General features: G+C 63.3%; 3 protein-coding genes across 4 annotated transcripts; 2 read left to right on the plus strand and 1 right to left on the minus strand.

Annotated features, from left to right (window-relative positions):
• The first annotated feature begins 543 nt into the window (after nt 1-543).
• SLC35A2 (solute carrier family 35 member A2) lies at nt 544-6,988 on the plus strand. Of its 2 annotated transcripts, XM_075017531.1 has the most exons (5): nt 544-641; nt 2,991-3,173; nt 3,349-3,500; nt 3,597-4,279; nt 6,444-6,988. In XM_075017531.1, the coding sequence occupies exons 1-5, from the start codon at nt 590-592 to the stop codon at nt 6,469-6,471; spliced, it is 1,098 nt and encodes a 365-aa protein (XP_074873632.1). In that variant the 5' UTR covers nt 544-589; the 3' UTR covers nt 6,472-6,988. The 2 variants fall into 2 exon arrangements, with proteins under 2 accessions (XP_074873632.1, XP_074873633.1); XM_075017532.1 differs by lacking the exon at nt 2,991-3,173 and having other exon boundaries at nt 572-641.
• Nucleotides 6,989-7,320: 332 nt separating this feature from the next.
• PQBP1 (polyglutamine binding protein 1) lies at nt 7,321-8,783 on the minus strand. Its single transcript, XM_075017571.1, has 6 exons — nt 8,612-8,783; nt 8,363-8,474; nt 8,136-8,245; nt 7,891-7,980; nt 7,657-7,717; nt 7,321-7,510 (listed from the first exon to the last, which is right to left on the minus strand). The coding sequence occupies exons 1-6, from the start codon at nt 8,676-8,678 to the stop codon at nt 7,354-7,356; spliced, it is 597 nt and encodes a 198-aa protein (XP_074873672.1). The 5' UTR covers nt 8,679-8,783; the 3' UTR covers nt 7,321-7,353.
• A 278-nt stretch (nt 8,784-9,061) lies between these two features.
• Nucleotides 9,062-12,779, plus strand: TIMM17B (translocase of inner mitochondrial membrane 17B). The gene is made up of 6 exons (XM_075017586.1): nt 9,062-9,133; nt 10,382-10,481; nt 10,685-10,748; nt 10,834-10,962; nt 11,405-11,515; nt 11,809-12,779. The coding sequence occupies exons 1-6, from the start codon at nt 9,108-9,110 to the stop codon at nt 11,895-11,897; spliced, it is 519 nt and encodes a 172-aa protein (XP_074873687.1). The 5' UTR covers nt 9,062-9,107; the 3' UTR covers nt 11,898-12,779.
• The last annotated feature ends 629 nt before the right edge of the window (nt 12,780-13,408 follow it).

Here is a 13,408-nt window from a genome sequence, read left to right on the forward strand (position 1 = left end):
CAGCCCCTGCCCCACTTCCCACTCCCTACGGGGGGGCTTCAGGAGGGAGAGGGGTCCGGCTACTGGCTCAGGGGAGCGCCAGCGGGCAGGGACTGGCTGCCCTCTGGGGCGAGGGGAGGAGGAGGCAGAGGGTTAGGACCGGCTGGCTGGGGCAGGGGTAGGAAACCCAGGAGTCCTGGCGCCCTGCCCCCACTGCCAGCCGCCAGCCTCCCGTGCACAACAGCGGCGGGCGCCCGCGGCCCGGCCCTGCACTCTGCTCCCCCAGGCTTCCTGCGAGTCCGCCAACCCTGCCCTCCAAGGGCCTGTGGGAGCCACTCGAGCCCGCCCGCCCTGCACTCTATGGTTCGGTCGGCGCCACTCTAGCCCCAGGGTCGCACTCTATGGTTCCCCTTCTCGGGCCCTGCGCTAGCCCTCCTGTTCTGCACTCTATGGTGCGGCAGGCGCCACTCTTGCCAGTGAACCGCGCACTAAGGTTCCCAGCTCGGCCTCCGCTCTAGGCCGACTCTCGTTGGTGGCGCCGGAAGCGGAAGCTGGGGATGCGGAAGTGGCGGTGGGGGCGGTGTCGGGGGGTAGCGGGGAAGTTGCCACTATGGCAGCGACGCGCGGGCCCGGAGGCGAAGGGAACCGGGCGGCCGAAGGAGGTGAGAGGAGGGGCCGGGGCTGCCCGAAGGCGGGGGGTGTCTGTCCCTGCTGGGGGCTGGTGGGGGGGGGGATCTGTCAGTCCCTGGTGGGGGGGGGTCTGTCCCTGCCGAGGGCGGGGGGGGGGAGCGCCAGTCCCTGCCGGGGGCGGGGGGCGGGGGGAGCACCAGTCCCTGCCGGGGGCTGGTGGGGGGGGAGCGTCAGTCCCTGCTGGGGGCGGGGGCGGGGGGAAGCACCAGTCCCTGCTGGGGGCGGGGGGAACACACACTTTCTGACTCTTCTCCCCCTCATGGAGGCAGCAGCGGCCAGTGCCCGGGGCAGGAGCAGCGGGTGCCAGGTCGGGCAGGGCCTGTTCCCGAGCAGAGGGGTCAGGAGCTGGGGGCGGTCAGCCGGGGCTTCTCCTCCCAGCTCCTGGGCTGACCTGTGATTGTCGGGCAGTAGATGCCTCTTCCTGTGCCAGCTTATGTGCAGCTGTTCTCCAGCTGCTCCTCCCCAGAGACAGCTGCGTTCCTGTGCTAGCTCAGCCGGCCGGATTTCCTGCTTGCAGCACTCCTGGGCAGGGATGGCCGTTCCTTGCATTGGAATGCAGCCGGGGAGGAGGAAACTCCCCACCCTTTTCTGATATTTCCTGGTGTGTGTCCGGATAGGTGTGTGTAGCTGTTTGTTTAGCCAGGTGCAGCAGGAAGCCAGTCTCTTAGCTGCATCTGGGTCACTTCAGCTGATGCTAGGACACCCCCCGCAAGCTCCCCAGCCCTGCATGTGCTGCCCATCTGCGTGCCTGCCTTTCAGTCAGGACTCATGAGTTGTGATTTGGGTCTCCTGCACCTTCACCCAGAGGCTAAACAGCCCCACAGGGAAGACTGGCTCCCAGCCCCTACCCTCGAGGCTGTAGGTCTTTGGTGGTGGGTGTCAGTTTCTACAATGGCAGGGTCTGCAGTGCCAGGCAGTGGCCCTGTCGTTCCCTGTAGGCTCAGCATGCAGCTGTCTGGGCGTTCAGAGCTGCCTGGATGGGGCAGAATGGCCCTCACAGAAACTTTCTCCTTTTGTTATAACAACCCGGGGCAGCGGGGAGACTCATCAGCTGCAAGCAGGAGCTCAGTGGTTTGAGCATTGGCCTGCTAAACCCAGGGTTGAGAACTCAATCCTTGAGGAGGCCGTTTAGGGATTGGGGCAAATAAATGTCAGGGGTGGTGCTTGGTCCTGCTGAGAGGGCTGGGGACTGGACTAGATGACCCCGAGGTCCCTTCCAGTTCTAGGAAATGTGTGTATATAACGCCCTGAGACCAGAGCCGCTGCCACCTCCTAGTGCAGGCCGCTGGTGTCCAAGACAAAGGAGTTCGCGTGGGGGATGGGGTGGGGAGGGCTGCAAGGGGGAGCTGATTGCTGCAGCAGCTGGTGTCAAGGTAAGATGCAGGTCAATGGGCTGGGGCTCAACCCCAGGGGAAGAGCTCCTGGCACTATACAACAGAGCAGCACAGAGAGAAACTGGTCAGGTATCAACAGTGGCTGAAACAAGCAGGTTTCAAGCTATCTCAGGAGAGGAAGAGACATTATGCAGTGTTACGTGTGGCTGTTTCCCAGCTGCCTTGCCCCAGGGATGGCTGCATCTCAGTGCTGTGAGCCGTCCCTGTGCAGCGTTGTGTGCGGCTGTTTCTCAGCTGCCTTGCCCCAGGGATGGCTGCATCTCAGTGCTGTGAGCCGTCCCTGTGCAGCGTTGTGTGTGGCTGTTTCTCAGCTGCCTTGCCCCAGGGATGGCTGCATCTCAGTGCTGTGAGCTGTCCCTGTGCAGCGTTGTGTGGCTGTTTCTCAGCTGCCTTGCCCCAGGGATGGCTGTTTTATTTCTGTTAAGGTAGGAGTGGGCTGGGAATACCTTGCTAGGGTAAAGCTGGCACTTGCAAGGTTGGTGGCGGCCAGGGTGGCAGAGACAGAGCCCAGCCAGTTGCATGCTCGCGCCTCAGGCCTGTCCCAGAACTGGTCCAGCCTGGGGGCAGATGGGGGCGGTTCTGCAGGCTTGACAGGGTGGGCTGTGAGCAGGATCTTGCTCGGGCTCCCGCCTCCCAACCCAAATGTGCCCCTCATGGGGCCAGGGAGGGGAGGCTGCATTCTGTAGGTGCACTACCCCTGGGTGCAAGGGAGGGAGCTTGGCACTGAGGGATTGTCTTGGTGCAGCCCTGCAGGGAAGGGCCAGGAGGGAGGTGCCAGGCTGGCTAGGCCACCAGAGGGCCCATGGGGGGAGGGTGGTGCCAGGCTGGCTGGGCCTGCGGGTTGGTCTGTGCGGGGGAGGGTGGTGCCAGGCTGGCTGGGCCTGTGGGGGGCAGGCTGTTCTGGTTGTGAGCTGTCCGTGCCCACAGGGAGCCGCCGGCTGAAGTACGTGAGCCTGGCAGTGCTGGTGGTGCAGAATGCCTCGCTCATCCTCAGCATCCGCTACGTGCGCACGCTGCCTGGTCCCCGCTTCTTCGCCACCACCGCCGTGGTCCTGGCTGAGCTCCTCAAGGGGGCTGCCTGCCTGCTGCTCATCTTCCTGCAGCACCGCGGTACGTGCCCCCACGGGGCCGGAGACTGGCGGGGCTCCGGGCTCGGGCAGAGGGTGAGCAGGAAGGGCCCAGGAGGGAGGGGCAGGTAGTGGGGTGAGCTGTCCCTGGTAGCTCTCTATCCCTGGTGCACACCGCCCCCGGCCGATACAGCCGCCCCCGGCGCTCTGTCCCACAGGCAACATGAAGCAGTTTGCCCTGTTCCTGTATGAGGCCATCGTGCGGCAGTATCCCGACACGCTGAAGCTGGCAGTGCCTTCGCTGATCTACACGCTGCAGAACAACCTCCAGTACGTGGCCATCTCCAACTTGCCTGCAGCCACCTTCCAGGTGGGCCCAGTCCCGGCATGGGCAGGCGGGCGGGCGGGCGGAGCGCTGGCGTGGGGACGGCAAGCCGTAGTGGGTCTGAGCTCCCTCTGCCTGCAGGTCACCTACCAGCTGAAGATCCTGACGACGGCCGTCTTCTCAGTGCTGCTGCTGCACAAGAGCCTGTCGCGCCGGCAGTGGGCGTCCCTGCTGCTGCTCTTCGCGGGAGTGGCTGTGGTGCAGGTGCAGCAGGCAGGGACGGGCGCGCCAGGCCCCCCGGGCGCTGCCCAGCAGAGCTACCTGGTTGGCCTGGCCGCTGTTGTGCTCTCCTGCCTCTCCTCAGGCTTCGCCGGCGTCTACTTTGAGAAGATCCTGAAGGGCAGCGCGGGCTCTGTCTGGCTGCGCAACGTTCAGCTGGGCCTCTTCGGGACGCTGCTGGGGCTGCTGGGCCTGTGGGGGGCCGAGGGCGCTGGCGTGGCCACCCAGGGCTTCTTCCACGGCTACAGCCCGCTGGTGTGGGGCGTGGTGCTGAACCAGGCCTTGGGCGGCCTGCTGGTGGCCGTGGTGGTGAAGTATGCAGACAACATCCTCAAGGGCTTCGCCACCTCCCTCTCCATCGTGGCCTCCACCGCTGCCTCCATGTACCTCTTCGACTTCCACCTGCGCCCGCCCTTCGCCCTGGGCGCCGCCCTGGTCATCGGGGCCGTCTACCTGTACAGCCTGCCCAAGGCAGGGGGGCCCTCAGGCCGCCCCCCGGAGCCCATCGCCACCCTGGAGCCCAGCCTGCCCACACGCCCACCCGCGTCAGTGCTGGTCAAGTGAGGGGTCCCTCCTGCATCCCAAGTCCCCTGTCTGCTGCTGAGCCCCCATCTCCCAGCCCCCCACTCTCCCACTGAGCCCAGCTCCTCCAGCCTCTCCCAGGCCCCCACCCTCCAGCTCCTCCACCGCTTTGCTGGCAGGAGTGTGTACCCAGTGCACCCTTCCGACCTGTCTTCCCCAAGCTGGTCGCTCCCTGCTCCTCCCCAAGTCAGGCTGACTCCTGCCTCTGGGGATGGGGGTGCACACCAGGGGAGTGGTCCCCCAAGAGACCCTGAGTCTCATCCCACCCCCGCAGCCAGATGAAGGGTGTGATGAGGCTGGGAGTGTCCCTGCTCCGGCTGGTGATGGTTTGCCCCATGCAGTGGGGCACCTGCACCCCCTTTTTGGACTATGCGGTGGTGCACCCCCCAGCCTACTTAGATTGTGGATTAGGGCGGGGGGCAGGACTCCTGGGTTCTGCGGCTTTAGGAGGGGAGCTAGGTGCCGGGACATGCTGTGCGTAACTTTCCGTTCAGTCCCTGCTCTGTGCCTCAGTTTCCCCAGCCCTTGCTGGATGCACCCCTGCTGCTCTTTGGGTGGGAGTGAGGCCAAGACCTGTCATTAATAACTAATTGCCCTGTCACTGGCCGGGAGTGGGACCCTGGCTGGGCACGCGCTGTGGCTGTGGGATGAGTGGCAGGTCCTTGTGCCAGGCAGGGTAGCTGCAGCTGGTGGTGATGAACAATGCCCCGGACTCAGCTGCAGCCCTTTCCCACCCACTGGGCTCTGGCCCCACTGACTGCAGTGGGATGAGGGCTGTGGCCCAGCTGGGCTCTGGCCCCACTGACTGCAATGGGGTGAGGTCTGTGGCCTGGCTGGGCTCTGGCCCCACTGACTGCAATGGGGCAAGGGCCATATCTTAGAAAAAGAAGCTGTGCTGCATTTTAAGGGTCACGTTACCCTCTGTGGTGGTGGAAGGTGATGGGGGGGGGGCAGACTCCTGGGTTCCCCCATTGGCTGGCGGGGGGGAGGGGGTCTGGTAAGGTGGTGTGAGGGAGTAGGGCCCAGCCCTAGGAAGGGAATGAGGCCTGGTGGTTGGAGCAGGACTCCTGGCTCCCTTCCCCCAGGCTGCCCCCGACAGGGCGGGCTGCTGCACCTGTCAGCCACTAACCGTGGGCAGGGCCCGAGGCCGGGGCCTGCCTGTAGTGCTGCTGCCCCGGCGAGCCGCCGGCGGCCAATAAAGAGATTTATTTTGCTGCTGTGCTCAGTGATTGGCGAGTTGCGGCGCTTGGCCTCTAACCACACTCACAGCTGGTGGGCGGGGCAGGGCCTGGCCCTCCAGGGGCACTGGCTCCCTGCAGGCCAGGGTGGCCCCACTGGGGCTCCCACTCTGCAGCTCAGGTGAGTTTGGCAGGTGTCTGGGGCACTCCCCCAGGGCTGGGGCCACCTGTGGGGAGCCAGTACCTGTCCCCACACCAGGGAGCTGTGCCCCACTGTGCTTGGGGAGGGGAAGTCCCCTGGAGCTGGGCAGCCCCCTCCCCCGAGCAGCACCCCTGCATGGGGCCAGCAGCTGCCCAGGGCTGGAGATGACAGAGACCACGGACATGGACGCACCAACGAGGAAACTGAGGCAGGGAGCTGGCCTTTCCCAGGGGCACCCAGCTGTGGGGCTGCAAGCTGGGGGTGGGGAAGAGAGTCTGGGGCAGAAAGCCCAGGGCAGGGAACGTGTGTGGGATTTGTCTCCCGGGGGAAACCAGGTCCATCCAGCCCCACAGCAAAGGCCTGGCAACGTGGGGGGAGGATGTCTCTCTTGGCACATAGCAGTGCCAGGCAGGTGCCACCAGGCAGTTGGCCACCCAGCTCCTCTGGGAATGCGGGGGGAGGGGTTTCCTGGGCTCAGTAGGACCTAGACCTGAACCCCCCAGCAGGGGCTTGGAAGCCAGGAGTCCTGGGTTCGCTACTGGCTCTGGCTGGGGAGGGAGGGCTGCTGGTTAGAGCAGGGGGCTGAGAGCCCCCATGGACCCCTCCACTCTGGCTCAGCATGTAGCAGGGATGGGAGCCTGGACTCCTGGGTTGTCCCAGTATGGCAGGAGGGGGGAGAGAGAACATGCTACACTTGCTGGGCCACTCCAGGAGCCACCCCCAACTGCCCCTTTTTCCTTCTTGCAGGCTGGCATGTAAGGAGAAAGGCTCCTGAGGCAGGCAGTGGCTGTGGGGCATCGCCGGTCGCTGTGTCTCCGTGGGCTCCATGCTCCGCAAGCAGGGTGGCCTGATGCAGCCGTCCTGTGGCCAGCCTGGGATCCTGGCAGCTGGAAGTCAGTGGAGGGCTGGGGCCAGGACTCCCGCGTTCTTGCCGCACTGGGACAGGAACCATCTCTAGTGGTTACAGCCAGGACTCCTGCCTTCCAGCCCCCGCACTGGGAGAGAACGCGCTTTGGTGGGCAGGGTTGGGGCCAGGACTCCAGGGTTACAGCTCCACCTCCCGCCCTTTCCAGCTTCACCCTCCCTCGGTTTCCCTGGGCCTAGAAAGTGGGTGACCACTCCTACCTCATGGCCGACACTTCCCCCTCCTCACCGAGGTCCCAGCCAGTATGTGTGGTGGGGGACCCAAGCACAAGCCATCTCAGATTAGTGTTCCCTTACCTCCCTAGGGAGACCCCCCCTTTTTTACTCCTCCCAGCCTATTTATTGTCTAACACGCATTTGACACAAAGGCCACCGTGTCCTGTCATCTGTGGGGCTGCCAGAGACCAGGGTCCTCTGCATGGCTTTGGGGGCGGCACACAGACTCAGGCAAGTACATTCTGCGTCTCCCCCACCCAGGATTTCAGGCAGCAAGTTTCAGAGTGTGGAGGGGGCAGGGGCAAGGCCGGTTCACTGGGTGGTGGAGGGGGTTGCTGTACTTCCCCCTCTCCTCAGAAGGGGCATCCCCATGTGGTACCAGCTGCTTCTGGGCTTTGTCAGTCTCTCGCTGCTGCCTGGGCTCGCTGCCAGGAGTGGCCGGTCGCCCCAGGTCCTGCCCGGGCAGGGAGCGGTGGCAGCACACTGAGGTGGGTTCCAGCTTTATTACGCGGGGCGCTCAGTCCTGCTGCTTGGCGCGGGAGGCCTCGGCGTTGGCTCGCAGCACGGCACCGGGGCTGGGGTACGGGCGCTGCTGGAAGAGTGGCCCAGCCGCCGTCGTGTCAGCTCCCGTCTTTGCCTCATTGCGCTTCGGGAGCCCCGTCGACCACGTGCCCCTGGGGGGTGGGGGTGGAGAGTATCATGGCCAACACCCTCCAGCTTAGGCTGCACCCACTGCGGTACACCCCACCCTAAGCCCCGCTTCTTCCATGACCCGACCCATCCCCCCACGCAGCCACCCAGGCAAGGGGCAGGCTCTCACCGTGGAGCATCTGAGTAGGCGCTGGGGTCCATGGGGTCTAGCTCCTCGTCCTTGCGGCTGCCTGAGGACCCAACGACAGAGTGAGAACTCCACAGAGCCTTCCCAGCCCCCCACTCGCCACAGCCACCCCCTGCAGCAGGTAGTCACAGCTCCATCCTTCCACACCCCCTGCCAGCAGAGATCCAGCTGCACCTCTCTGGCTACACACCCCAAACCCTGCCCCTCCTCACGCACTCTTCTTGCTCTTGGGATAGGGCGCCAGCTCCTCCCGGCGATGGTAGCGTCGCTCCTTCACCTCCACACGCTCTGGCTTCTCCTCCACATCTGCGGGAGACACACACAGCTCCCGGCTGAACCCCCAGGTCCAGGACCTGGTCCCTGCACCCTTCTCCAGCCTAAGCCACCAGCCCCATCACCATACCCAGAGCTAGGACAGAAGAAGCCTGACCCACAGCCCCCTCCTGCTGCCCTATTCTTACCTAAGCCAGTCTTCAACTTCTTGGCGGCTTTGGTGATGACGGAGCTGGGGTCATTGGGAGACAGCCAGGACACCAGGTCATTCTCTATGTTCCAGTAGTACGGCAGACCACTGAAAGGCAGGGAGAGACCGAGTTAATTCACCTGCTCTGGCAGCTTGCCTGCTGAGATGCAGCCACCTCCAGGGCAGGCAGCAGGGGAACAGCTGCCCAGGGGCCCTGGCGCTTACCAGATGGGGTCGAACACTTTATACCAGTTGGGAGGTAAGTTCTCAAGCCTGGTGGCTTCGTAATCCACGTGGTCATCGTCATAATCTTCAGCGATGATTTCCTCCTCGGGCTCTAAGGACGGGGGGTTAGCAAGTCCCGTGCATGGATCCCTCCCCACAGTGCCCAGCCTGGGATAGGCCCCCCCCAGCGCCCCCGACGCCGCTCCCGCCCCCCCCAGCGCCCGGCTCAGCCCCACGCGCGTCACGCACCGGGCTCCACATGCTTGAGGAGGCCTCTCTTGGCCAGGCGGGACTGAAGCGCCACCGGCAGCGGCATCGGAAGCGACCTGGGGGGAGCGTCAGTCGGGCGGGGCTGGAGAAGCCGAGAGCCGGATCCTCTCCCGGAAATGCCCCGCCCCGCTCTCTGACCCGCACCAGGCGCGTAATCCGTCAGTCAATGGGAGGGAGGGAGGGGGAGTCACGCGCCTCTTTTCCGATTGACCAATCAGAGGGAAGAACTATTGACACGTGAACCCAGGGCCCAGTGAGAATAAAGTCACGTGCTGCAACATGAGCCAATAGGGAAGCGGAACACTCTCGTGCGTTGACGCAGTGCCAGCACGAGGGAGCTTTCCACATCACGTGACACCTTCCCTGGCGCCTTTGTGTGACGTAATCGGAAGTCACAAGCAAGTTCCTCTACCCAATAGGAGGTAAGGGGTGGGGCCTCGTTGCCGCGTGACCGGCGCGGCCGCCGTTGGGAGCGATGGAGGAGTACGCCCGGGAGCCGTGGTGAGCGACCCGGCGGGACCGGCCATTGCGGGTGTGGGGCTGGTCTGTCCTGGGTGGGTCGCGCCCCCGGGCGGACGAGTCTGTCGAGGAGGTGGGGTGCAGTCTGCGCGCTGCGGGGCGTGGCGGCCGTCGGCTGGGCGAGCCCATTGGGGAACGGAGGTGGTCCTCACTTCCCTCCCCACACGAGCCGCGGGAAGAACTTGTCTCTCCCCGCGTCTCTTGGAGTGGATTCACCCGTTCTCCCCTCCTTGGGCTGCTCCACCGAGGGCAAGAGCCATTGGCAGGGAGGACGCTCGAGAACGTTGACTCCCTCCCTCCCCCCCGTTCCTGTTCACTTGGTATCTCCTTGGCTGTGGCGTCTAAGAGCGGGCGAGTCCATTGTGGGGAGAAATGGGGAGGGCTGAAGAAAAGGATTGGCCACCCATGGAGTCACGCTCTTAGCACGATGCCCTGGGACATACCAATAAAGAGGGAGCCGTGCTAGCCTGTACACTAGCAAAGCACAAAGCAGGCAAGTAGCGCTTTAAAGACGAGCAAAATGGTTTATGAGGTGAGCTTTCGTGGGACAGACCCACTTCTTCAGACCATCGCTGGACCAGAACAGACTCAACATTTAAGACACAGAGAACCAAACACAGTAAGCAAGGAGGACAAATCAGAAATCGGCACATTAACACGTGGTTTCAATCGCGATGGGAACTTTGAGTCACTCTAGGGGCTTGTCTGCATACTTGGCTCAGTCTGATTCTTGACCTTCCCCCCCCCCCCCTCCACTCTCTGATTTGCTCACCTTGATTATCTTTTTCTGATTTGTCCTCCTTGCTTACTGTTTTTGGTGCTCTGTGCCTTAAATGTTGAGTCTGTTCTGGTCTGGCTACGGTCTGAAGAAGTGGGTCTGTCCCACGAACGCTCACCTAATAAACCATTTTGCTAGTCTTTAAAGTGGTACTTGACTGCTTTTTGTTTTGGGACATACCAAGTCACCGAGGAGGGGTGGGGGGGGGGCTGTTCGTACCACTTGGTACTCTCCGGCCCATTGCTGAGTGAGAAGTAGCAGTGTAGGGTCCCCTGGCATGGGGGAAGGGAGCGGGTGTTTATTGTAGGGCCGGCTGGGGGTCTGCTGTGGTGCCCCCTCCCAGCTTCCTGGGGCAGTGCCAGGGCGGCTGCTGTGCCGAAGAGCTGGGGGATCGCTGGGATCTGCTCGTGGGTCTCCCAGCCTGGCTGACTGCCTCCTTTCTGCTCTGGCAGCCCATGGCGCATCGTGGACGACTGCGGCGGCGCCTTCACCATGGGGATGATCGGCGGGGGGGTCTTCCAAGCCATCAAGGGCTTCCGGAATGCCCCAGTGGTGAGCCCGGGCACCCATCCATCCCCAGCTAGGCCCCAGACCCTGTGCATCCGAGTCCTAGCTTGCTGAGGGCATGCCCTCTCTGGTCCTGGGACTGAGGGGGGGCTCTCCCCAGACCCCCATTTCTGCAGGAGGGGAGGAAGGTGGGGAGCAGGCGGGGCAACACCTCACCCCACTTCTTCCTCTGCTGCTCTGCCTCCCAGGGCATCCGACACCGGTTGAAAGGGAGCGTCAGTGCCATCCGCATCCGAGCGCCCCAGATAGGAGGTAAGGGGAGGTTGGGTGGGGGGTACAGACCAAACAGCCTGGGAGGGCCAGAGGTGCATCTGATCCCTGCTCCCTCCCCCCCCAGGTAGCTTTGCCGTCTGGGGTGGGCTTTTCTCCACCATCGACTGTGGCCTGGTGAAGATGAGGGGAAAGGAAGATCCCTGGAACTCAATCACCAGCGGGGCCCTCACAGGGGCCGTGCTCGCCTCCCGCAGTGAGTGCCCCCCTATGGAGCCCTGCGTTGCCCCAACTGCCAGCAAGAATGCCCCTCTGCCCAGTCCACCCCCAGCACAGCCCTCAGCCCTGCCAGGGGGAGCACCCTCTGCGCCGTGCCACCCCACCCCAGCATAGCAGCCCTGCCGGGGGAGCGCCTCCCAGCACAGCCCCCAGCTCTGCCGGGGGGAGCACCCTCTGCACCATTCCCCCTTTGCCACGCCAGCACAGCCCCCAGCTCTGCCGGGGGGAGTGCCCTCTGTGCCATGCCACCCCACCCCACCCCACCCCAGCTCTGCCAGGGGAGAGCGACCCCCAACCAGCCCCCCCCGAACACCTCCCCCATCCAGCCCCCCCACCCACCCCCAGCATAGTGCCCAGCCCTACCAGGAGAGAACACCCCCGCTCAACCCCCATCTGTTCATTTCCTGTCTTCTCTCCAGGTGGCCCATTAGCCATGGTTGGCTCAGCCATGATGGGGGGGATTTTACTTGCCTTGATAGAAGGAGTCGGGATCCTACTCACCAGATACACGGCACAGCAGTTCCAGAACCGTAAGCAGAGCTTGGGGCTGCGGGGTGAGAGTGAAGGGCATCAGCAGGGCGGGGGGGGAGTCCAGGGCTGGGCTGGCTGGGACTGCAGGTCAGGAGTGAGGGGCACTGGTAGGGTTGGCGGGGGGAACCCTGGACTAGCAGGGGGCTGTGGATTGTGATGTGGGGGCTGCATTTCAACTCTGGACAAGCCATCCCCTGTGGCATTATGTGTAGCTGTCCTCCAGCTGCCCTGCTTCAGAGCTGGTTGTGCGTTTCCTGTATTTCTAACACTAATACTTGTCTTTCCCCATCAGCTCAACCTTTCAGTGAAGACCCCAGTCAGCTGCCCCTGAAGAATGGTCCAGTGCCTCCAGGATACCAGGGCTATGGACAATATCAATGAAACTGCTTTGTACTGGGGGGTCCCCTGTGTTTTAGGGGAGCTGTAGCTGCTAATTCAGGGAGGCATCACCCCTTCCTGCTGCTCAGGACGTGATTCTAACTTCTCTCTCCAGGTCTTGGATTCTCTGCAGGAAGAAATGTTGTCTGGGCCAGTGTCTCTCTTGGGGGGAGGGGATGGGAGACTTAGTGGGAGCTCCCTAAACTTGCTGTGTTGTTTGGGGGGGGACTTGGGGAGCATTGGGGAATATGGGGCAGGAAATGGGTCTTCTATTTCCTGCTACTTTTGGAGGGGGCAGTGGGCATAGTGGGACACTGCTAACTGGGGAGACAGCATCTGCTCTCATCCTCCCTGTTCCGGTTGGGGGTTCCACCATTTCCAGCTTAAAAGGGAGATCAGTACATGCCTGAGAGCAAGTGGCTGTTGCCCCATTTGCCAGGGCTCAAACTAAGGGGTGGCAGGGTTGGGCTGGGGGGTGCTGCCTGACTTCTTGTTGCAGCCCACAATGGCCAGACCCATGATGCCCTGTTCTTAGTGACTCTGCCTCACCGGAGGCTGGGGAGCATGGCAGCGCTTGGATGAAGCTGGAGGGGCTCCCAAAACCAGCCGTGACATACAGGAGCAGTACCCGCACTGGTGTTGATACCATGAGAAAATAAGGAGCCTGGGTGGGGCCCCTGAGAAAGGGGTACATGCCCTGCCTGGATAACTCATGAGGTCTGAGGGTTCCATCCTGGTTCCATCCACCCATCTTGGCCCCAGTTAGGGGGACAGGCCCCAAATGCCCAGTTCTGAGCCATAATTTCACCTGTTAGGATGTTAGTATTTAAAAATGTTTTTAAAGGGTCGCAGAGTTTTCTTCAATGTGCAGAATAGAGCATGTGACTTGCATTGGCTCTGAGTGTTTTTTGAGGGCCTGGGAGCAGTGGGGCTGGGAGCTGAGGTTCTTGCCCTGCTGTGGAAATTGGGGCAGGACCAGAGTCAGCTGTGGGGTGGGGTTAAAGGACAAGCAAATCCCCTACTAGGGAGCTGAGCCTGAGCCCAACTGTCCAGCCCCTCCTCAAGTGAGGGACTGAACATCAACTGCAGCAGGAGATGCAGGCTCCCTCCCCACCCTCCTGCGGGGTCAGGGCCGGCTGCCCTGGCCTGGCCTGCGTTTCCCTGGGGCTCAGGCTCGGTGCTGCCTGGCTGGGGCAGGGGAGAAGGGGGCACAATGGGGCATATTGGAGTACTGGGGGAGCTGGCACAGAGCCAAGACTTGCATGGTGGTATACTGATGCCCTGTCCTTCAGGGGCCTGGCTGCACCCAGGGGCTCCCCAACACTGACTGCACCCCCACCCTGGGGCTCTGCCCTCCCCTGACTGCTCCCGGGAGCTGCCCAGCCCCGCTGCGGGCTCCCTAATACTGGCTGCACCCCACCCTGGGGCTCTGCCTTCCCCCCACTGCTCCTAGGAGCTGCCCTGCACCCGACTTCCCCAGCCCCGCGGGGGCTCCCCAACGCTGGCTGCACCCC

Source organism: Carettochelys insculpta, chromosome 22 (genome assembly GCF_033958435.1).
Source record: "Carettochelys insculpta isolate YL-2023 chromosome 22, ASM3395843v1, whole genome shotgun sequence".
Classification (NCBI taxonomy): Eukaryota; Metazoa; Chordata; order Testudines; family Carettochelyidae; genus Carettochelys; species Carettochelys insculpta.